Below are 25,737 nucleotides of genomic sequence, written 5' to 3'. Positions count from 1 at the left end.
GCGTCTCGATACTGCGGTCCGATTACTCACGCGATGTCGGATACATTATTATATTCGTGTCGATATTTCTGCATTATTATTAGTCTTGGATGGTCAATAAAACTTCGGACGAGCGCGGAGAATCTCGGAAGAAAATGTTTTTCAAGATGGATCGAGTCCCAAATAACGATCGTTTTTAAACTACATTGGTCCGAATGAAATACACACAAAACAAAAAGGAAGATTATGAACAAGAACATGACTCACGTTTCGATGACTGACCACCACCGTTCGCTCCAATTTATCTTTATGGCCAATTTCACGCTTCAAGCCACCGCCGCGTATGTGGTCATAAATAAAATTAAAAGTTTGATTTATAAAAAGACTCCCGATCATTGTCCGATTGTTCTTTGAGCATGTAGCAATTTCAGAAAAGTTATCCATCGGTTATTCAATTTGTTATATTCAATCTGGCCAAAAATTGCCAAAGATACTCCCTCGATGTGTATAGTAAATATAAGATAACCATATTTTCTGCAATCCGCGATCGCGCTTCAATTTTCAATTTATCATACATATAATAAGCACATTCGTCAAGAATTACTTTGAGAATACTATTTTTTATGGTAACCCAAGGACGTTAAATAAATAAGATAATCCCAGAGGAGAAGTGTGATTTATCATCGGAATTCGGAATAAACAAACAGAGAAAACGTGACTCGAGACGTCGACGGGCAAGAAGCCGCGCGCGCGTCGCTTTACAGCGACGATATATGAGCCACCACCGAGCAGTTTGCTGCTGCTGCTGCCTCGTCGTTCATCTTTAAAAAGCCGCACACTGTCCGCAGTATCGTGTCGACGTTCGAGGTGGTAGGATTAAAAGATTGGCGCTCACGTCCATCTCGGTGCTGTGTGTGTGTGTGTGTGTGTGTGAAAACATTTTTTTTCGCGTGTCGCGTAATGAACCGGTAGTAAGTATATTTCGGATCTCCCACGACTATACGTTGAATTGAATAACGAACGGTCAGCTGAGGATAAAATTTAAAAAATGTGTCGGTTATATTTATGAAATATAATAGAATTTTCGTGGTTAAATTGGAGAACAATGGCGCGCGGACAACAAGACATTATATAGTATCGCATGTGCATTACTGTTTTTGACTCTATGATGATGCAAAAGGAACGGATGCTACAATATTCGGTCCATTATTTGTTTTACGTCGGTCACTTTTCCGTGTTGATTAAATATAATAAAATACAAAAATTAGTGGAATCGTGGTAGCTGCCGCGGTGTCGTCACACGGCGGCTGGCTCGCGGTTCAGCTGCAGAGTTCCGGGCATCTCGTCGCGTGCTCGTTCGCCGCGAATGTGTGATCGCGCGCGAGCGCGCACGCCCGTCTGTGTGTGTGTGTGTGTGTGTGCGGTGCGGCGGCGGCGGCGGCGGCGGTAGTGGTTGCTCGACTGTGCTCGATCGCATTGTCGGAGTTCGATGCGCCCGCGTCTTTGACCAAGTAAGGAGGAGGATTTGGCATTTGGCGTTTGTTCGTCGTCCGAGAATATACTTCAAATTCGCTAAACTGCTGGTAACGCGTAACCTCGTTCGCACCTTCAAATTCCCGTTTTATTCATTTCATAACGTGCTGCGCTCTCGTGCAAAATATATTCAAAATGGAGGCGGCGGCGACGGCGGCGGCGGCAGGATGAAAACAAAGTTTACTATTTTGGTTGTGAATCGTCGTCGTGTACGACCCCTGCCTCGATGATCCGAGTTCAAACAAACCGAAATAATTTTGAACGTATGGCGAATTCATGAAAATATAAAAATTTGTTCCATGTAACTCCGCGATATGTAACGTTATACACGGGGTATACCCCGCGCGGATCAGAGAACGAAAGAATCCCCGACAAAGTTTATATATATATACACACGGTATTTTCAAATTTTTGCGTTTCCTATCGCGTCGATAAAAAAAAGTAGCAGTGATACATGACCGAAGGACGTTTGGCGTGTCATCCTCCGCAAATAAGTCCCGCTAACTCTAAAAGTGTGTGAAAAGTTTAATGTTAAATGAGAATTATAAATAATATAATAATAGGATAATTAATCGGGAATCGCGACGAAGGGCGCGGTGTGGTGCAGTGTGTTGTTTGCCTGGATCGCGATCAGCTGTTCGACCCCGTACAGGAGCATGTAGCAGGCCGCTGCGAGCCGCGACTCGCCGGACCTCTCCAGGTTAGATATTTCCGCAAATCAATATCCATTCTCTTCCTTTTTATTTTTTTTTTTGACTCCTCCCGGTGTCATACGACTCGGGTAAGGAAATAATACGTACTATAAACAAAAAGTCTTTCTCCGCGGTATCGTTGCTCGTCGATTTAATTCGTTTCAATAATATAGGGGTACAATTTGTAAAGAAGAATATTTTTCAATCGCAATAACGATAACCGCTTGGTCATCAGAACTATACGCGCGAGACGTTGTACCAAATATTTCTTGATTGGATAATTTCTTTGGAATGAATTCAATCTCTTCTACGTTTTTTTTTTACTTAAAAAAATTTTTTTTTATCGCTTCATCGTTCGTCCCTCGCTTGAAGATCGTTTTAAAGGATGAAAACAGTTTGTAGAAATAATGCGAGAATATTTCTGGAACGTGCGGATCCGATCCGGACACAATGCAAGAGGTCATGTGATTATTTTAAAATTAATCTCTTTAGGAAAAGTCGCTGTTGTCGTATGTATATAGTTGGCGGCTACTGGACTGCGGAAATCGGCCTAATTCCCGTAAATGCGATTTCACGGCATAGCACTCGCGCGCGGGGTCATCGCGAGGACTTAATTTTCCCAGCGGCACACGCCAACTCTCTTGAAATTATTCTTGGCTTCGCTCGTTATGTAGACGAGCGATTTATAAATTGATAAATTTTTCTGTTTCGAGATAATGAGGAGAAGGAAGTGTACTTATCATCGTCGCGACAGAGTCAACTATCTCGAGAAACACGTTTTTTCATTCGATACGTCGTACAATCTTGCAATATAACATCGCATCGACATAAATATCTTTTGAAATTTTCAATATTCATATAAACCATTTTGGAAGCATGTTGAAATTTTTAATGAGACAATGAGATATTCCGGCACGATGATACGGTGGATAACCGGTGCGAGCGAGAGTAAACGCGCGCGGTTTCTTATTTGCACGCGTCGAGGAATAAGCAACAACTTTGCGCGCTCTCGTATATACTTTCCGTACGAGTTTAGCCATTATTCCCCGGGGTATTAACTGGACTCGAGCGTTCGAGAGTCGTACCGCTCGTCACCGGCCCTCGCTTCCGGATAACGAAAACACTCTTTTATATAGTTTAACGTCTAAATTTTGTGAGCTCGTCGAATCGATTCCTTTATTTGGAAATATCGTCGTATATACGTCTATAGTAAACTCGGTACAATAATTTTCAACCCCTATATTTCTCCGCTGCTCCCCCGTACACACACACTGCTAATTCGTTTGCGCCTGCGTCGTATCGATTTTCCGAACTGCCGAGGGTCCACGCACGTATATCTCGTTCACACAACGATTCTCGAGAATTTTGCCGAGTATTATATAGAAAACCGAGTGATCGACTCGGCGCTCGTGTATAGCGCGTCGTATATCGTGTATGGGAAAGTTTTTTTTGAGGGCGAGGAGGAGAAGAAGAAGAAAGTCTCATGCCGCCGTGTTGTTGGCCACGGGCCCGATCCAAGTCAACAACAACAACAACAACAACAACAAATGCATTAATATATGAAGCACTACCAAAGTGTAATTGTCCAAACAAAATGGAAATTATGCAAAAGTAATAGAGTTTGTAATAAGCTTCTATTCGATATATATATAATATATAGAGATAACGAGCGTATTCCGTGACACATATAGCAGAGTCACCGCATGCTTTGAGAAATAAAAATTGTGCCAGTGCCTACGGTCTTCTAACAGAAAAATTTATCTCTACTCCGTATGTATGTATAGTATACGCGAGACCGATACGATTTCCATGCTCGACGGGATATGTACACGGTCAGTCGCGCACACGCGTCGAGGATCAAAATCCGCCTCGCGAATAAAGGATAGAAAAAGGGGCGGCGCGATGGTCTCGGGAGAGCGAGTCGCAAATCGTAAGAAAAAAACACGTCACAGATATATGAATATAAAGGTCTCCTGCCGGCTTTATCGTAGGTTAAATGAAATGAAATATATGCATGTTAGAGGCGCGTTGTTTGCCTATCTCTTTGAAAATTTGGATATTTCGGCTGATAATATTATCGGGCCACAATAACCTCCGAAATTGCGTCATTACGTCCATGCGAAATAACGAAAATGTCTGTAATTTCGGCGACCGGCCGCGGAGCCACCTCGCGACACTCTCCATTGCGACGCCTAATTTTCGTTTCTTTCCGGCGAAGCATGCAATTATATATGCGAGGCACGGTAAAAAAACGTTGTTGCAATTTTGCCTAATTTATTCGCCCTAAAAGATCCGTTATATATATAAGAGACACTCTTTTTCGTTTTTTTTTCGACGTCGCGCAACGTTGAGCCAGATGCCAAAATCGCGGTTTTGCGTTTCGCGATCGCTTCTACACGCACGCATACGCATTCGTCTGCCAATGTACGCTTTTGTATCCGCGTACGGGATAAAAAAAATTACGCTTCGACATTGTCATTGGCTTTTTTATTGTCAATAAAAATAAAGCAATTTTAAGGCTGTGTGATCCCCCCCCCCCCCCCCCCCCCTTCCTCCTGCTGTCTACTTGCACGCGCGGAAAAGATCCTAAAGAATATATAGATATTCCGCGCGATGGCGACTGGCCAACGGCGTACCAGAATATCTCGTTATTCGCATTATATATACCGGTCCCGAATCAGAATTATCTTATCGCGTTCCGCGACATCTCGTACGCTTTTATACAAAAGTCCGAACCGAGTCCTGTCGCGCGCCCCGCCCGATCTTGAGACGCGGCTCGCCGTGCACACGCCGCGAGTACCGCGTACCACTGCTCGCGGTTTTTATCTCGCTGCTATCGCGCATCGCGCGAGAAACGAGCGGAACGAAGAAAATAAAGGCGAACGCTATACTCCAACGTCTACCTGCTATCACGATAACGGACCTCTGTATATATGTGTATTTCTGCTGTAACGTCGGTCTTGAGAACTTGCATAATTTTTATGCGGTACAGGAGCAGCGTCGTCGCGCATGATTAGCGCGCTCTCAATATCCGCTGTACTCGCAGCCGCGTGTAAAACAAAACATTTGCTTTTGTGAGAAATACGCACGGAGCAGGTTAAAATGTTTCAAATTTTTCAAGATAATCCTCGGTCTTTCGAATTCGATCGAATCAAACCTACCGCGCTTTATACTTATATAGGGGAGTATGGGGCAAAGTGGCCCACTTAAGGAATTTAACGAGTTTTGTCGGGTAGCACATGGTCATTTACTTATTTTTATGTCCCCAAACTGATTCCGCACCTCCTTATTGCTCGAATTTTGAAAATCGATAATTGTCACTTCTGTTTAAATAGACGTTGGAATTGACTGTTCCCGCATGGAACATTGAAGGCCGCGATAAAGCGAAAAGAAACGAGGCATAGTAGGTACCCTCCTTCGATGGGATGAAAAAAGAATTAGTCGGAATACTTGGATAAATTTTGTCATTACCAGTGGCAAAAGCCCGTTCTTATCGGGGGCAAATTGTGGGAAAACCGCCGCATTATCACGAGTCCGTCGTCAAAAAAGAAAAATTATTGTCTGCGGCGGACGTTGCGTGTATTTTCTGCGATCAACTTTATTCGCATTCCTCCAAAGATTGAATTCGCTGCGAAACATGCCTAAAAGTCCATTATAAGTACGATTTTTGTCAATTAAAAAAAAATAGACATTTATGAGTAATTCGCAAAATGATTCTCACCCTCTGCCTCAAATAGCTATAAATTTCTCAAAAAACATAGAATTCTCACTGATTCTGTGCCCCGCCAGAAATCGGAATTGCGCGAGTGGCCACTTATTTGCCCCAGAATTCAAAAATGCCCCAAAAAAGTGGGTGGCCACTTTGCCCCATGTTCCCCTATCTCTTTTATTTTTTTCCGTATGCATATATGAGCGGATCGCTTCCGCTTCCCCGGAGTCGCGACAGCTCGATGAAGAGAGTCGGCTTAACCAAACTCGCACCGCGGTGGCGATATATACAGTTACCTCATCGGTATACAGGATCGTACTCGAATACCGAAAGAATTTTAGCGCGCGAGTGTCGAGCAGGGACGAGAGGTGCGACGAAACATTTTTTCGCCCGCCCTTTCAAATGACGTTGCACGCTCTCGTCGGTTATCACCGTTGTTTTCAACACAAATTTTTCAACAAATTCATTTTTGCACAAACTCCCGTACAATTGGCAGTGCGCGATGAGATCGATGAAAGAAAGCTATACCTTATTTTCTCTTAGCTTGCATATATAAAGTCATGTTGAGAGAGTCACCGTGCTCAACGTTGGGAGAGATTAATGTCGCGCGTTTGTTGTCTCTGTCAGCCGCGACGTCCGCTCGCGGACCTTCTTTTCCGCTATTTCTTCTGCTCAATATGAGATAGAGATATGAGTAGGAGGCCGCCGCGCGAACCGGAAGTCACGCTCCCGATATTTTCCGTTAGATTTTGACTCTCCATCTTTGCTGCTCGTGTCGCGGCGCGATTCCATACCTTGAATCGATTCGCTATATATAGAGGCGAAACATTGACGAAACAGTTGATCCGCCCGGAGAGAAGTGCGTTCAATGAAAAGATGAGGCTATAACGGCTGCTGAATGATTAATCGCAGCGGGGACGCATCGCGATGCAGCGGCGCAACGGTGCGGCCCAATCGAGGACGCTATAGGGAGGGCTTCGTGCAAATTAATCAATTTAGATGCTCCCCCTTTGGACTCGCGCGCGCTTTACACTTTTTTCATTTGTCTTCTCTCGCCGCCTCTTCTCCTCACTTTTATCCTGCTTCGAAATCTCGCCTTGCCAATAAATACGTATACAACTTTTATAATAAATCGCATTTGCTGATACTCGCATGTGTTATATATATTCGTCTTTCAGCCTTCAACTCCTTTTACCCTTGTACCTATATCGATGAATACTTTTTTATTTTTTATTTTTCTTCCAATTTTTATTTCTCAGATCGCATATTCGTTGTTATATATTAAAAAAAGGCAAGCATAGTTTTGAATATTATTCTTCGACGGCAGGTTCCGCCTATACCTCCTCGTACTACCAGCCAACTTGTTCGCGCATGCGACAGTTTCTTGAGAGTGTTTGCATAGCTGCGTGTAAACATCAAGTCTACGGAACTGACAAAAAAAAATAAGTCTTTGCACAAAGGCCGGCTGTGTGTGCATAAGAACGTGGCACGAGTAATGAACTTTTTTAGAACTCGGCCCAATCCCTCCCCCTCTCCGCTTTGATGGAAGAACCGACGCGAGTGCTGGTACTTCCGGTTTTTTTTTATACGTCGATGATGGATTAGACAGCTCTCGCATATGATGAGCCTTTCCCGTCTCTATTCTCCTCATCGCTTCCTTCTGTAACTCGCAGTCCGTTCCTTATCCGCATCGTTGCGATTCAAAAGAATTTTCAATCTTCCTCTTCCTCCTCCAAGATAAAAAGGATCGAGCAAACGAGGAAAGTTGTATGAAAAATTTGTTTCCGAGTTGGTCGCACTTGCGGCCTCATTTCGTATTAATGGGTTCAATGATCTCCGCGCGTCAACGGCGACGAGGGTCTGGCATTTTTTTTCTCAAGTTTTCCGCATTCTTTATCGTTACAGATGATATCGTGGCCGAATCACCGGGACGGCGATCGGACGTTTCGTTCTCGTTTCATCGTTCCATTCTCGTTGCCAGCAGGTACGTAGATAATTTTTTAATTTAACGCGTGTCAGAATAACGAATTAATGATGAAACGATATTATTGCTGGATCTCTCGACCTCGACGTTTCAGAGAAAAACGAAGAGTGGAGGAAAAATGTTGTCGTACATGTTACCAACGGGAAACAAACCGCCACCCGGGGAGCAACCTCAGAATTACAATCGGGCCAAAAATTCAATGCTAAACGATCAACAAATAATGAGGGATACGACGATGAGGCGTAACGAGCAGATTGATAATTCAACGACGAGCGGCTCGCGAACAATGACAACGACGCATGATCCCTTCGTCATTGGAGGAACGAGCTCGATGTCATTGATGAACAACCAAATTTTCGAAAACAAAAATCGTGATGGTGAAACGAATAATCGAGGACGCGAGAGCCCCATACGTCAAAACGGTAACGGAGTTGTCCATTCAAACATGAATAATATGATGAATACGATAACGACCGGGACGACAACGACGCTAACTGCAACGGCAACGACGGCAATAACGACGACGACGACGACGACGACGACGACGACGACGACGACAACCACGACGACGACTGCAACAAGAAAATCGACTCTTCACACTTCCTCGAGGGTGACCAAAGACGATAGTCTCTACAGTATCGACAGCGAAGCCAGTACCGTTGGCAGTGATAGGAAAGGAAAAATTATCAACGGTGCCAAACATGCCAGTCTCAAAAGGTCGGTTCGTTTCTTATTTATTTATTTACTTTAATAAAATTTATCGAAATTTCGGAAATCTCGTGGCGAAACCTTGCGAGAAGAAAATATACCTACGTACTTATACCTAAAATATACTATCGTGCATGCATGTCTCAAATGCCCGCGAGGGGTGCGTGCGAGTATGCGCAGTGATCGCGCGATGATCGAGACCATTCATTGCCAAGGGGTTATTTACATTCTCGGCGACGATACAACTTTATTGTCTCGAAAATCGACAGAAATGAGATTCATCTCGCAAACATTGACTCCCTTCCGGAACACACGTGTAACAAAACTTAATAATTTACAACGTGTTGCGCGTATAAAATGCATCTGGCATCATTAACACCCGAATTAACAATGAAAATCCTTTGCCGCGAGTTTGCATTTTCGTATCAAGTATTTAACATTTTTTTCACTCATACATAACTTAAATATTGGTTAATATAGAATATATCGATATATAGAGCGTGAAGGTAAAAGAAAAAGAGACGGAGATCGATAGCCCTATAGGAGGGAGAGAGAGCGTTGATAGACGCTCCGGAACCAGACCTGCCTCAACCTCCGAAAAGAAACAGTCACGGACATCCATGCAGCCATAGCCAGCCAGCCAGCCAGCCACCCTCTCACCTCAGGCTCTCTCATCCACCCACTTTTCTCAGCGTCCTCAGACGCCGAGAGTCACTTCTCGTTCCTCCTATTTTGACCTCTTCAATCTTCCTCTTTGTTCCTCTTACGTCAACTTCATCATCTCTTCCCTCTTCCTTCCTGCTTCACTTCCACCAATAAATTCACCCTTTATTCTCCTCGTATTTTCATTAATACACCAAGCTTTAATCGTTCAAACTGTTTCGGTAGAAAAATTTCTTAAAAACCAGTAGTAGTTTCTTCTATGGGTGGTACTTGCGGTTAATTTTTCAACGTTCTTATTCATATATATAAGCGCGCGCGCACGAATTGAGATAAAATCTTTACGTCGCAGGTGGAGCCCGGCTGCGGGCAAACTGCGCACACGCGCTCCTCGAAAATTTAACGTTTCGTCAGAGTATTCTTCCTGTACCTGGCTCATTAAATTCTATTGTACTTCGTTTCTATTGCCATAACGGGTTATCTCGGGAATTTCTTTAATTATTCTACTGCCGTGCCACCACGGCGGATGAGGAGTCAATGACCATCCGATCGGATCCTCAGGTTGAGACGACTCTGGTTCTCCAGCCCATCGATCGATCCATCAATCTGGATGGATTGAACGATAGCAGGATATAGAAATCCGTGAAAGTAAGAAGCATCGTACGAAGAAACCGCATTGAGTCTGCATATGCATTCGAAAAAAAGTAGAAAAATTTGTCTCCAGTCTCTGGGGTGCGCGATAAATGGCTATGATCGATGCGTGCGAATCGTTGCTGCGTCAACGAGACTAAAGAAAAAAAAAGGGATGATCGTTTATCGCTTTGATTCAATATTTTCCATCACTCGCAATATCGTTTACGCGAGACGTGATATTTTAACGTAACGGAAGGAGAAATAAAAATATTGCTCCGAGTGAAACTTGAACTATATATATATATATATATAAAACGCGGCTTTTCTCGGTTAATAAACTTGCTAGCCGGTATTCCAGTCTCGACTTTCAGCGGTTGTAGATATGTAGAACAACCTCGAACTGAATAAAGCCCTTGCATGGTAAAAGGTACCCCTACTTTATTTCGACGCTCTCTCGTCGTCGCACCGGCGCGCTTATGAAAATTTGGACAATATCCGCGAGTATATACAAAATTATATTTGTAAAACAAATATAACTCTCTCGAGAAAGATTGATTCGAAAAAGTATACAAGTGCATGGGCGCGTGGCGGGGGAGTCGAAGTGAAAAAAAAAAAAAAATACGAGCCAACTCGAGAAACAAATATATATGACATCAGAGGCCTTGAGAACGATGACGCATCGCGCGTATTCCGCAACTAAACGAGTTATTCTCAATAGCCCTTGGTTCGACCGTCGTTAAATCCTCATCGTATACACGCCGAAAGAGAGCCTGAACGCGCGGGCATAAATACGGGTTTCTTGGTTTCTTGTTTTGTTGTGGGTGGTTGTGCGCGGTGGCGCGTGGTGGCGTGATTCAATCGACCTCGCTAATAATGGATGGCAACGACAACGATCATTGTAATCACGGAATCTGACGCTAGAGCGGTGTTATAGTCTCGATTCCGTTTGTCCCGTTTGTCAATTTATCAAGAGATATATCATCGGTCGATAAGATTGCGAGCGAAACTAGTCGATAAGCGCGTTGTTTGCCTGCTTCGATGATTACACTGTAATGCCCCGATTCGTAAATTCCGCGGTGAAAAATGAATAAAGTATTTTTGGGCGCAGGGTTTCGTTCGGCTCCAGCAAAGGATCCATGGTCGAGACACTCGTGTACGAAACACCCGTTCAAGAGGAGCCTGAAAATAATCACTTCATGGATCACAATGGACGATTACCCGCACCTATGATCCCCGTGCCAGATACAGAGTAAGTTCAATTACAATTGCGAATAAAAAGATTTTACGTTTGTACGTTACTCGAAATACCTATGCGCGCATGGGCGCGTGTACCCGCTACAAACAACATGCGTTCTTCTCATTTCCTCTCTTTAATAATGAATATTACTTGTATTTGTTCGACGAATACGTAACGTACATTTTTTTTGGCAAAAGTTTACTGATAATATAATTAATGGAATGGAACGCAAGCGGCGCCGTGTCCCTTTGATTTTTCTCTTCTCAACGCGGGGGGAAGCGGCGCCGCCGCGTACATTCGCTACGCGTACGTAGATCTCGATAGTAGTCTTGTAACTTTTGTATAATCCTGCTTTTGGCCAAACCGCGATGCGATTTCGGAATTTGTGAATTTCGCAACGCGCGCGTCCTCTGCTCCTCCGTCTCAACTGTATTATCGATCTCGGAATAAATTTTTTATCGTCATACATGTTATAAATATATGTCACGAATTCCGTACAAATATTAAATCGCGTCAGAGCTGAAAATATTGAGACGGTGTTTCTCGGTGAGTCGATCCCAATATGCCATTTCCGCCGCTGCCGCCGCCGGCCCCCCTTCAATGTTATCGATTAAACGGAGCGAGCGACCAGCGAGCCGATAAGAGAGTATCGCGAGATCATTACGACTCGTCGACACGAATGCTGTCGTTGTGCCGCTGGCTCGCTTCTGTCTGACTTGGTCTCGGGTATAACTATATACGCGCATATTCGAATAACACGAAATGCTACCAGCCAACGAGGGTGCGTGCACGAATATGTTGGATACGGGCTGCAAAGAAAAAATTCTCCAGTCCGAGTGCGCGGCGATATGTTGTTTCCAATTCTCGACCTTGACCCAAAATTCTTCTTCAAGGGGATCGAAAAAACATATGTTCATTTGCAGAATAGCTTTCAGGCTCCATTATCCAATCACGTCTATTACTTTGTTTGTTTTTTATTCCCCCCTTTTGTGCCCGAGGTTTTTGTAATACAAAAATCGTAGAGAAGCAGGGGATAGGGGCTGTGTGGATATCAAAGTGAAAATTAATTATCGCAAAGCAGAGGATTAATTGGGACCGACGTGGTAAAAACGACGGGAGGATAAATCGTGCATGGGCCCGGAGTTTTGCTTTGCCAAAGCGAACAATACTTATATTATTAGATTCCGGTATCGAAAGAGTTGGTGAACGACGCGACCGCCCGATGCCTCGAAGCCTCTCCTTTTTGCCTCCGTATAATAGCTTTGATAAATAACTTTTCCAACAAAAACTTCTTAAATCTTGGAATCTATTTGCACGCATTTTATTAGATGTGTAATATACGCGCGTTCGGGGAATGTGATTCGATTTTGCAACAGCAGTTATCGTATCATCGTCGATCGAAAGTAGTGAATTTTTTTTGTTTGTCAGAGGAACAATGTTATAACAAATCGACGCGAGGTGACGAGGCAGTGCCGCTGCTGGCGCTGCTCGTATCAACGCGCACAGGTGCGCAAGCGCGCACGGACTTAGTTGGCTACGGTGAAGCGCGGTGGCAGCACGTTCCGGACAATTCGGCAAACTTACGCTCACGGCTGCTAGCGGCGACGGCAGCTACGTAGTTCGGTCGTGTTCGGTAATTATCGGCCGGCAAGAGGGTTATACAGCTTGTTGAAGGAGAAGGAACCGAGCACAGGCGTGGTGGCAGACTGAAACGCAAAACGCAAACGCCAACGCCAACGCCAACGCCAGAGCCAGAGCGAGAACAGTAACACGGTAGAACCGTGGCAAAACTCGGGGCACTCGGGTTCTCGGTGTCGCGCTAGCACTTTTTTCGTTGCTTTCGCTCAGTTTTTCATTTTCAGTTTGCGCATCAGCCGCTCGAGAAACGGTGCTTCTTCTTCTCCTACTTCTCCTTTTCGCTCTAGTCTCATCCAACATTTCATATTCGATGCAACACCGTAGCCCTTATATACGCGCTATATGTTGTTCCTGTGATCGGCATTCCAAACCGAGTGTTTGAACATCTTAATTGACCAGCTTTGCTATCATCTCCCATTACGAGTGTCGTCGTATATTATCCGTATGAGAGAGGAACTTGCAAACGTCAAAAGCGTGAAAGTGAAAAAGATAAGAGATTAAATATTGTTTTAATCGTGATTTCGTTGAAACTCGATCGGTGTGGCAAGCGCGGCAAAAGTCGACGCAGCGTCACGGAGCTCCCCCGCTTTGGTGTTAATTTTTTTTTTAATATCTTGCTCCGTTTTTTATTTTTTCATAATCGTGTAATATCGCGTACACGGTGAGCGTGCGCGAGTGTGCGCACAAAGCCGAAGAAGCGTCAGTGAAAGGAAGAGTGAATTTCCACGCGTATCCTCTATAGAGCGGTGGGTCATTGAAGACTCGTAAAAAAAAAAACTTGGCTGGATTTTTTCGCCCCCCCCCCCCCCCCTCCCCAAACAATTCGCTCCTTTATCGTCCGCTGCTACAGGTTCTACTTACTGTTTTGAAACAATGAGAATCGTTGTCATTCCGTTAAATAATTAACTCCCGCGATACACTTGGAAAGCGAAACGCTACGTCGAAACTTTGATCGACGCTTAGGAATAAAATACACGAATAAATTATCTATTCAACAATATCCATTATAGATTTTCAACCGCCATATCTCTATTCTTATCTTATTCGTCGGTCGTACTCGAATTATTTTGTTGATTCTTGTTCTTTTTGTATGTGGTTTACATAAAAATTCATCTTCTCAACTTTCATGACCCCCTCTGCCAAGTGAAAATCTGCAAGATATGTTTTATTATTTCAATGGACAATGTTGCGTGACGGCAAAGACTCGTACGATACAGTTCTCATCAAATAATTACTCGCTGAGGCATTTGGTTTATTCGTCATTCTCAATAGCAGGACATACGAAGTGTGTGTATAGTGGGCGATTATAGCGAACCATTATCAATTATTTCCCATTTTATTTCGTAGCATGCTTTTATTTTTTTTTTCCACGCATCAAGAGCGTACGAGGCAACAGCGATGAGAAATTTTTAATGCGCGCAAAGTTTATAAATATCCTGAAAAATAAGATGGAATGCCCTTTATAGAGTGTGCAATATCCTGTTTCTTTCATGAAAATCTTTACAAATTTGAAAACTTTTTCTCTTTTCAAATTTGTTAGTTTTTGCGCTCATTATTCGCTTTCACGGGGGGGCAAAATTCGATTAGTGCAGCGTCAAAAAAGAAGCGACGAGCTATTCTACTTCTGGTATCTTATGAGGATACGATCGAGGGATGAAGACACGCGCGTATATAAATATATATATAGATATTCCCGTGGCCCGTGGTTTCTCCCGTGGTTGCCATGGTTATCGGCCATCTTGAAAAACGTTACTCTCTCTCTCTCTCTCTCTCTCTCTCTCTCTCTCTCTCGAGGAGGAGCCTCATCGCCTCACCGCGGTTTTTTTTGAGAGATCTTGGAGCTCCTCTGCTAGCCTATCGGGGAACGCCTTTTGCTCTCCCGTCTAGATACTTCTGCATTTGGCAGATCCAAATGTGAATTATTCGATGATTACGAGTCCATGCCACGGATCATGAACGAGTAATCGATACATTGTTTTACTCTTTTCTCGCGATCCTTTTTGTCTTCTGCTCCGCGCGTTTGATGCCAACGAATTTTTCGATCGAGCGGACGTGGCGCGTGATGACCACACCTCTGCGCGTACGTTTATTCAGATAGAAACAATTAATGCTTCGAGTTTTCAAAGGCAATCTCAATGCGCGAATGAGAAGAGAATTCGGAATGTCCGATATTATACATATACAGCTGTGCGAATAGAAGAGTTAATAAAAATATTTGTTTACGAAGGGAGGAGGAGGAGGAGCGACGAAAAAGAAGGCGCGCAGGAGATATCGCGGTATTTTGAACGTTGAACGTTGAACGGTGTGTTGTGTGCCACCGAGCGCTATCAAAACCAAAACCTACGCGCAAGACATGTTGGAATGAGAGGCAGACGCGTCGCGCGTCTTTGCGTAACACCGCGAGATAAATATTTGACTTATAAATCAAGTAACCTACTTTTTCAATGCTTCAAGTGCAGAAAAACAGATGTGGATGAACAATTGGCGTTACGCACGTTACAAGAGAGAGAGAGAGAGAGAGAGAGAGATATATATATATATTATCGTAACCCGAAGGATTTAAGCCCTTTTCGTCCTTCCAAGATAATATTCGCCCGAGTGCGAGGATTATTTTTTTTTGTTCTTTCATATTTATAAGAAATACAAAGAGGGGGGAGGGGGGGGGGAGGAGGTAATTGCTTGCCAGTCCCTTCTTTGAGCGTTATAGCTCGTTTGCAGACCGAATGGCGCCGCATTCGCGCGGTGCTCGCGAAGAACCAACGATCGCGAGGGATAGGGACGGCTCGGGCCGAGGGTGATCGATGTCATTTTTATTCGTAAATATGGGCTGGTACCGCGAGTGCCATTTCGATGCTTATCCCCAAGTTTTTCTTATTTCCAGCATATATATATATATATATATATATATGCTATACGGAGGCATTTCTAAATGATGCGTCTCTAAAAATTAGAGTAAATTCATATTCTTCAAATGGATCCGCGGTAAGAAAAGATGGCTTCGTCATTGAAGTTGGAGAAACGCGTTAAAGATGAGGGAGAGAGCGGTATGGAGAATCTCCAACATTGGTCGGTTCGTTACGGAGTATAGAGTTGGAGATGATGTCATATTCAGCGGCGGACTCAAGGTCCCTCGTGCGTTTGCTCTTGTCTCAACAGCAGCGCCTCAGCAGCGAAGGTATTCGAGTTTGTAGTCGTTTATATATCTCACGAGTGTATGAGAGATCAAGTCATTCGGACACGACGACGTTTAACGAAAGAAAGCATCTGACAAATGTATAGATGAAATATAGCAAATTCTAGCTAGCTATATTCCAGTCAAGTTGAACCCGCTCGAAAAATGAATAAATCGGTAAATTCAACGAAACCGATTTTTTTATTTTTTTAAAATGCGTATATAGGTTTCGCGGGTGAATTAAAAATGGTGATGCTTTCGTCGCGTATAACGGACAAAATTCTCTGTGTATGCGACGAGTTGATACGCCGCGCGCGCGTTGCGCGTTACGTGTCTGAAAATATAAGCTCTGCAAAGGGTCATCATTGAGTGTTGAATATAAGAAGGACGTCGCTTGATTCTTATACCAATTCTCGCATACCCTCGCTATAATTTCCGAAAATTCAAACCCGCGAACTCTCTCTCTCTCTCTCTCTCTCTCTCTCTCTCAACAATTGTCGTAAAAGAAACGGTGTCATAAGAAACTAACTCTCGCAAAGCCCTCGAATGCAATGTGACCCAAACCGTATTAGATCAATTGATCACTCCTTCTTCGCCGTTATTCTACGATGATGTATTTCAATGCGGTCGCAACCGTTAATATCGCGAATATAAAGTTGGGAGGGAAAATGAAATATGAGACAGTATTATACGAATATACGAATGTGTGGAAATATAATGCAGAGATGAGCGAATAGAATGTACTATTAGACGCGCACTGTGCGTGGCATTTGAAAAACATGACTCTCGTTGGGCGGATTAAGTAAAGTTAAGTTAAGGGGATGGATTTATAAATATTATAGTCGAATAAAAGGAATAAAATGCCGGGAAAAGAGGAGGGAGGATTGGGATGCAGACCGCGCGCGGGAGAATGAAAAATTGTATATATACGTACGCGTACGGTGGCTGCATGGTGCGGCAGACACCTCCCGCTTCCGCGCTCCGACCCGATCGATCCACCTCGTTTGTTCGCAACAACGACCTACCTTTTCCTCCCGCGTATACACGCGGCGCTATTCGGTTCCAGCAACGTTCTTTATATACAAATATATCTGATTTTCGTATCCGCATTTTGATAACGCGCGCGCGGGCAGGTCCTTCGGGAATTAATCGTATAACAGCGAGAGTTCATGCGTTATTAGTTTATATATAGATCGCGGAGTACCTGCTGTGTTAAATTAACCGCAGCTGGAGGAGAGGAACGAATTGTTTGCGAGACCGCGCGTTTAAAAATCTATTATTCCAACGGAACAATAACATGAAAATTTCGTTCGAACAGCGAATCGATCCGCACCTCTTGCCTCGCACGGCAGGTGCGCGCCGCGATGGCGATTAAAAGAGAATAACGAATGAAAAAATGATGTTTATGTCCGCGAGGCGGCGCGGTCTCTCTCGTTGTGTTACAGCGATAAAAATTCGTTACGCCGCCGATCGTCCTTCCAAATAGTTTTTTTTGTTTTTTATTTTATTAATAATTTTACTTTCGTTTCGCAGTGAAGGCAGAGAAAAAGTGCGAGTAGCGTTTTTGGGACCTACCCCTTCGCCCGCGACTCCCGGTGTTCTTCTCCTCGAACCTCTGTTGCCCAACTCGGCCCACCTCATAGACGGAATGTCTTCGAGTCCTGCGGAATTGCTCACGACGCACACCGAGCACACGTCGCCCGCCTATCATGCTCAGATAAGGTAACGTTTCCTTTTTATTATTTTTCATATTTCTCTCTCGACACGAGTTTATTGAACCGCGACGCGCGAGAGACTGCAAGTCGTTTGCCCTCGTTCGCTCTACTTTTTATTTTCCCCCGCACAATTATAAAAAGTACAAGTTTATTAATATTCAACGTCGACGATTATCGGGAATGACGCGGCGGGGCGACCCTCCGCCCGCGCGCGCGCGCACGACGTGCAATAATAATTAATCGCTCGATCCCAGCATCCTTTGTAATTGCGCGCGGCCGACCGCCTCGAGGGCCGACCTTAATGAAACAGGAAGGGAAACGCGACTCACGGATGCTCATCCCTCCTCTCCCCACCTCCATCTTTAACACGAAAACTCTAGCTCCTGAGAGGTTTTCTCATTTTTCTTGCGACGCGCACGAGCATTTCCGCGATACCGATTGCCTCGCGATGCAACAGCAACGAATTGCTTCGGTTAACAAATATATGCGTTTCGTGTATATGGTAATAATAGGGATGGAGAAGCAGCAAAGTTTTGTCGTTTGTCGTTACTACGTGTACTCTCTGGTATACGCGCCGCTGTGGCACGATAGAAAAGAGGCGAGGATAGTAGCGGATGGCATATAGATAGGATGAATGGAGGATCGATATAGCGCGTGGGTGGGTTGTGCAGAGGCGGTGTAAGCAAAAACGAGCCACCGCAGTCGTCGCTCCAAGTCGGCTGCAACGAGCAGCGCGCCTGTATGCGCTTTCCTTGTCTATAAGAAACGGAAAAAAAAAAGAAACAATACCTATATACAAAAGCGGTGAGAGATCATCCGGAGAGCACGGGGGGACGGTGTGCGCGGAAAGGGCCCATAGACAGAAACAAATATATCGAGTGAAAATAAAATCGAAAAATGTTCTCTCATCGTTGTCCTTCTTTTACAAAATTCGATGGATGATTCAGCCCTCTGCTCTATTTACTTTGCTTTGATTCTTCGCCGCACCGAGTTTGTCGCCAATAATCCTTTTTTTTTTCTCAATAGTATTATCCAAATGATATGCGCGGCAATTTTGTAAATTTTATCATATACCTAGCAAATGATCCGGATATTCGCTTTCGTCGACGCGCGGTTGTGTATATATAAAAAATATTATAGTTGATCGGAGCGACGGCATTCTCGTTCGCCTGTGCCAAAGATAGTCGAAGCTCAAATAAAAAAGGAATCCTTGTTGTTCGCTTTGCTCGCTTCCGCGAGTCACACCGGTCATTGATATTCTCCGTCTCCGGTTTGACTGTCGGGCCGCGTTTAACGACGGAAGGAGCTAATCCCCGCTGACTCCCGCGCCGGTACGCGGATAGGTATTAAAAACCCTTGCTCTCGCGTATCCAAATAATATATATTCTCGTTCCGCGATTACAGCAAGGTGCGAAAAACGAGAGAATAAGCCTTGCTATACTCTCGAAATCGATCGAATCGACAATTTTTTTCTCTTCCGAGTACGCAGAAGTGAATTAATCCCGCAAAGGGCCCTATAAAAAAAATCTCAAGACCTATAAAAGATAGAAAAAGTCAAGGAGGAGGGTGAGGGAAACGGTAGGGCGATTCCGCGTTAAATGGGTCACGGTTATCTCCGGTTTGTGTGCCTTCTCATATATATGTAGGCGCGACGACTGAAAAGTAGGACGATCGTGGTGGCATTTACGAGAACAAAACTATATCCCTCACTATGAAAACTCTCTGCACACGGAGAGGGATTTTTTTTTCAACAAATTTATTTCAATTTAATTTATAAAAATAATGGATTTACCGCGCGATACGACGTTATCCCTCATCCGATAGATCCGAATCATGTGGCATCCATATACTATATACATGTGTGTGTGTGTGTGTAAATTTGAAATTAGTACAAGTGCGCGCGCGCGCGTTTAGAGAGCGAGGGTGCGTACACCTGCTGGGCGTGTGCGACGGAAATAGATAGAGGAGCAGAGTCGCCGCTTGTTCGTAAATCCAAGCATCAGTCGAGATTGAATTTTCGTGAGCGTTGGATCTTTCGGATCCAAAGTAAATGACCCTTTTTATCCGTTGGACACGCTTGGCTCATCATCCTGCTTTACCGGATCTTGGTAATTCCAAATAGCTCGTTCGCAATTATATAGTTGATGTGCTTCGACGCGGCGCGATACAAATGTCGTCCTGAAAACACGCGCTTGAAAATATCGGATTGTTGAGTGAAACCGCGCGCGCGCGGTAAGAAGAGGCATTCTCGGACGCGACGTGTATCGCACCAAAATAAATGCGGACCAAAATAAGTAAGCGGCGCGCGAATGTTTCGTATATCCGGCGAGCGTGCGCAGTCATCGTAATTCGGGAACGTTTCGAAAAAAATGAATTTTTCTTTTGACGCGTCTACGATTCGACGTGGAAGAGGACGCGAACGACGGCGACGCCAAAGAATCGTCGGTCCATGAATATTTGGTAAAAATCAGTCGACTATTTTGTGACTATTGAAACGATGAGGAGGAGGAGGAGGAGGAGGAGGAGGAGGACGACGACGACGACGACGACGCGTTGATCGTGTTGAAATAAACATACCGAGAGAAGAGAGAAGGATGACCGAGGGCGGCGAGCAGCGAACGAAAAGTTGAGTCCGATCCGTTCGGACGAGCCGCGGCTGTTGTATTTTTCAACGCGATGGGTTATCGCGCGTCGAGTGAAATTTTTTAATGATTTTTTCAACGAAACTTGGACGTTCGAACAACAACAAAAACATGAGTACGACTCACGGTGGTCACGTTTATTACGTAGTTAAAGTGCCGAAAGACAACCCCGATGAGGAAGAAAGGTAAAGAAAACAAGAATTCATAGCAGTCCTCGTGCATGCGCTCGGCAAACTCGTTTGAAAAATCTAACCGCGGCGCGATGAGTACAAGAAGAATCAGAAAGGATGCCTCGATCGGCTCGGCTGCCCGCGTTTTATTCAAATATTTACGACGATAGTCGGACTATCTCTTTTCCGCGGTAGATTTATCGGTATAGACACGGGCGATTTCTATATTTAATGACAAATTATTCTCTTGTCATTGTACCTATCTTGCACCTATAATCCAATGTGATCTTATCCAAAGAGCGAGCAGCAATTTAGTGTAAATTATGCCGAGCATGACGTTACGGTGCAATGTCAACAATTTTTTGCCACCAATTACGTTTCGTCAATGAAAACGTCATGTTCGACTTACGTCAGCGCTGCTCTCTCGACGGCGCACGCGGTTATATAAAACTCGCCACCCTCTTTTTTTTTTTCCCCATCTCGTTGCGAGCAACAATCGCTCCCTCGAGCACCGCTCTATTCTGCTGACGGAGCTCTATTCGTAATATAGTATATCTCTATATATTGACTCTTATTGTGAATCCACACATCTATATATAACCTTTCCATATTCCGTGCTGCTCGTCGTATGACGCCTCCTTGCCTGCCTGCTGGTATTGTCATCAAGAGCCCGTTTTAACCCCGTTAACGAATATCGCGCGACGGCGACAATCCCCTCACATCTTCTTCTATATCGGCATCTTCACCGAACGATTATTTATTATTATTCTCTTCCTTTTCAAATGTCTCTTTGTTTATGGGGGAGAGATTTTCATACAGACGCAATAACAACCTCTTGAATACCTCGATAAAAAATTTGTCACGGAATTATTCGGATTCGGTCGATGCATTTGCTTACTTTCTCGTGGGACGCAATTGGAGTCTCTCGATTGAATGCCGCGAGCGCGCGGAGTGTAGCGCGGGAGTAATGTCACGGTCGTTAGGGAGCGAGCGTCTGTTTGCCGATGCGCGCGATCTTCTCACGTAACTTAATATCCTATCTGGTAGATGGTATATAGGCGTGTATTCGCTCGATTAAAAAGTCGCGCCCACGATTAAATGCGACATTCTCATTTCCTCAATATAAATTACGTTGGTCGATAAGAAAAAGAGAAGACGACGAAGGAATTGTGCAAATGTTGGAGATATATAATATGAAATTGAATTGAAATATATGATTGCAGCACGGACAGCGGATGGGACAATCCGTTCAGGCCGGACGGTGATTTGTCGCGCGAGGCGGACGAGATCGTCGAATTGATAAAGGGCGGCAAGCCCATAACACCGACACCCGGACAAAATGCACCGGCTCTGCCTGGCTGCGAGACAACCGGTAAAACAAACGATAACGATAATCTCGATTCGAGTACGAGACCGTTGTTAAACGCGAGCTCGAACGCTACGACGACGAATCGTCTCAATCAGGGAAATGGAAATGCCCACGGTACACCCGGAAAAGGAGGAAACGCGATATCTTCGAGCAAGCAACAACAGCCCGTCAACGAGAAGGTGACCCAACGTCAATTCCATTATCCGCTATCGAAACGACCTGTGCGTCAATATTATACCGAGAATAAACACGATCCCGCCCAAACAACAGGTGCACGTCGACCTTACCGAAATAGCATTGTCGCAACAACCCCATGTCGACCAGAAAACAATCATGCATTCATATTTAACTCGAATATTTTTATCACCGCCTCCAACTCGTTGTCATTTCAAACGCTACTTTCTCCATATCTATCCTATCATCGAATTTTACTTTTCATTTCAAAATAGCTATTTTTCGATAGTCGATTTTTCTTTTTTTTTTTTTCGTCTTTCGAAGATCCACTCGATAGATTGACTTTATTATAATTTAGAGTGCGCTCGTCGAGCATGTAAAGAAGAGAGAGAAAAATGGTTCGAGTTATTAGAATTTTAACTCCGCGGTCTCGTACGAAAGAGCGTTTTACATATTTTCAAACTGGAGTAACATTTATTAGATCGTAGAGGTGATTACGCCGCTTTTTGATAGAAATCGATCATCGATGCATCATGATTCGGCTATTCTCCTCCTATATATCTATCTATTCCAATAGCAACCTTCGTATAATTGGAAAAACGATTACAACAACCCCCGTTAACCGTTTATCTATTTTGTTTATGACGCAGATCGGCCAATCGTCGAATACAGCAACCGTTGAAGTTGGAAGAGTAACGGCGCAAGGTCCTGGTGACGCATCGCAGGTCGAACACGTTACATTGAAAAAGAAGCCCAAGTGCAAGTGTTGCGTTTTGCAGTAACGTCCGATAACATATTTTATCTATTTATATATACATATAAAATAATACATATATGTATATAAATATCAATGGGTTGCCGCGACACGACCACTACCACCACCACCAAACCCATGACGATTCGCCTCGTTATCATCCGGCCTCACATCCGCGAACGGTTCGAACGAGATGAAAGAATACGCCGAGATAGCTGCCAGGATCGTCAACGAGGAAACGACGGCGGCTGCGGCGAATCAATACCACACCTCTCCGTTACAATCGCAAAAAATTCGCGACACACATTTTCAGGAGAGTGTTTATTCGATCAATCGAGAACCGGAGTCGTTCAACTGGAAAATATTGAGAGCCCGGGGCTGGATGGTGAAAAAAAAAAAAAAAAAAAAACAAAAAAAAACAAAAGGCTGCAAAGTCGTCAACGAATTTGAACCAGTTTAATAGTATCCCGCGAGAGTATGGACGATGAAAAACCGCTTGGCACGGACGCAACGATCAAAACCTCGCTGAAACAAACGAAAGAAAAGTGTGCATCGATCGCGAACGGTCGATCAAACAACAAATATAAAAAGCCCTCGATTATGGCGATGGACCCCGAGGAGTTGAGATTACGAGAGGGAGAGAAGAGATAAAGAAAAAATAAAATGATGAAAAACAAATAAAAATATATTATATATATTATTAAAAGTATATTGTAGATACAGAACGGTAGCTATATAGCTTATATGCTTTTATTATTGTGGCTATCATTGTTAAGATTGTCGTGACACGACGAAGACGACGAAAAAAGGAATCGCGGTAACGCCGCTGAGGAATTACGAGTCAAGAGTTTACCGCGAGAACAAAATGAAAATACGATTGGAGGGGAGAGGGAAATATTAAAATTGCATTCGTTTCGACGAATAATCAAAACGAACAAAATTGGTATTTTCATCTCTTGTTTCCCGTCGTATAATAATGTATAAAAATGGTACCAACCGTCTGGCGTTTGAGCCGATCCGAGATAAAACGGCGTGAAACCATTGAAATTTACAACGTTGAAATGCAACGAAATTGATTTTTTATATTTTTCTATTGCTTTCCAAAAAAAGGCAGAATTGAATTTTTTTTCGAATACAATTTTTTTTTTATCGGTTTAACCGGATCGACGAACGGAGGACCCAAAACCAGTGCAATTGAATCCCTTAATAGCCTAATTTTGCAATGACATTGTATCCTATATCGTCGGCATGTATAGCGCTTCGTTGTTGCATTACAATGTTGTAAACTTTAAAATGTATACACATTAAAGTCCGAGATTCAATAACTATGCCAGTTGGGACGCGGATTTTATCATAAATCGTATTGGCGCGACTCGATATTTTCAATGGGTGCCTGAACGATATACGATGTGAATTATTTATTATCAATAATTAGACGGACGACAGTGTTTTTCTTTTTCAAAACCTGTCGCCCCTAATTTTTTACATCTCAGAAGAATCCTGTTATGTACTTGTTCGAATGAGTTTTAATAACCGCACGATCCCAACGGTGTTTCTTATTTTTATTTTTATTTTTTTTCCTATTAAATTATTATTATAATCATCAGCGTACAGCTACAAATAGCTTGCAGGGCCGAGCACATTACGAACTACGTGAAGATTCAGAATTTAACCTCAGCGAATTTGTAAATATAGAATTTGGCGAAATTATACGGGGGAAAAAAAAAAATATCGACCTGATGGGGAAATGTGAGAGAACGGAAACACACTCTTTTTGTTTTTTTTTTTTTTTACCGTAATGCCCGGATTATGTGAAACACTAACGGACATGAAAAATCGAAATGCATAAAATAAATAGTTATTGTTGTAAATTAATGTAACAATACCGCTAGTTCTAATAATTTTCTTCTTTCTATTTCGCCTACGTGTGCACAAAATAAACATAAAATGCGTAATTTTAATAATGACGACCAACCAAGGTGGCAAATTTTGTTACATTTCCGCTATCGCTAGTTACATCGTCGAGATTATTAATTTTTTAAATATGTGATTGTACATCTTTTTTGCAGTATGACAAAATGCTCGTAAAATGCTTACCATCTTGTTATGATACTACCAAAATTTACACGGTTCGGACGAAACCGAGTTTTATCAATTCTTGTCGATCGTTTAACAAAAAAAAAAAAAAAAAAAATAGTTACGCTTGAATTTGAATTCTATACAATTTATTTATTTCTAAATCATATGCCCTTCCGGGTATACCATTTTTTCCGCAAAACAGAGAGAAGCTCGCGCGCAATTCTGTTTTCATCTTTGTTGGCTTCTTCAGCTCCTTTTTACGATTCGTAGTTGGAGAATTACCTTTTTATATAGTAGTTTTCTCGTACGTGTAACGAATCATTCGAATCTCATACAAGCGTATTTATTTTGTACATGAATATCATTATTATTTTGGAATGAGATCGAATTTGTGACAATTTTGTTGTACCAATTGTTATCATTGGCTATTCGTATTTATTTACGCGACAGCTGAAAAAATTGTTTTACATAAAAATGTATCTATATTATTATAGAGGCATTCCGTGCGATAAGAATTCATGTTTTCACGAAAGATTCATAGCGAAAAAAAAGAGAGAATAATAAGTTGAGCGAGCGTGAAAAAAAATTTATTTGGAATGGAAAATTGTCGCGTTCGAGTTCCTAGCCACAAAAGCGATGCAAAAAAAACGAATCATCATTATTTACTTACTATACATCGCGTTGTTATTCTTTTGTGTCAATGTTACGAGAAATCTCTCGCGCAGCATCCGATACGCGATTTTTTATTCGGTGCGTCGAGAATCGTCGTGTTTCGCCGGTCACGCGAGCCAATCGTCAATGTTCAAGATTAAACTTTTTCTCAATAAAATCCATTCTTTTGTTTTGTTTCTTTCTCTCAATAATATATCATTTACCAATGATCGAAAAC

At 43.2% G+C, this 25,737-nt stretch overlaps 1 protein-coding gene across 6 annotated transcripts; it reads left to right on the top strand.

Annotated features, from left to right (window-relative positions):
- Positions 1–784: 784 nt before the first annotated feature.
- Positions 785–25,677, top strand: LOC122417515 (putative uncharacterized protein DDB_G0277255). Of its 6 annotated transcripts, XM_043431054.1 has the most exons (8): positions 793–1,562; positions 2,076–2,212; positions 7,819–7,897; positions 7,992–8,614; positions 11,007–11,147; positions 17,479–17,667; positions 21,696–22,020; positions 22,666–25,677. In XM_043431054.1, the coding sequence occupies exons 4-8, from the start codon at positions 8,016–8,018 to the stop codon at positions 22,795–22,797; spliced, it is 1,386 nt and encodes a 461-aa protein (XP_043286989.1). In that variant the 5' UTR covers positions 793–1,562; positions 2,076–2,212; positions 7,819–7,897; positions 7,992–8,015; the 3' UTR covers positions 22,798–25,677. The 6 variants fall into 6 exon arrangements, with proteins under 6 accessions (XP_043286993.1, XP_043286989.1, XP_043286992.1 ...); XM_043431058.1 differs by having other exon boundaries at positions 785–2,212; positions 21,696–22,111; XM_043431057.1 differs by lacking the exon at positions 2,076–2,212 and having other exon boundaries at positions 793–950.
- The last annotated feature ends 60 nt before the right edge of the window (positions 25,678–25,737 follow it).

The sequence above is a fragment of the Venturia canescens genome, chromosome 10, assembly GCF_019457755.1.
Source record: "Venturia canescens isolate UGA chromosome 10, ASM1945775v1, whole genome shotgun sequence".
NCBI lineage: Eukaryota > Metazoa > Arthropoda > Insecta > Hymenoptera > Ichneumonidae > Venturia > Venturia canescens.
Note: the sequence above shows the minus strand (reverse complement) of the source record. Positions and strands in the feature narration are given on the sequence as shown.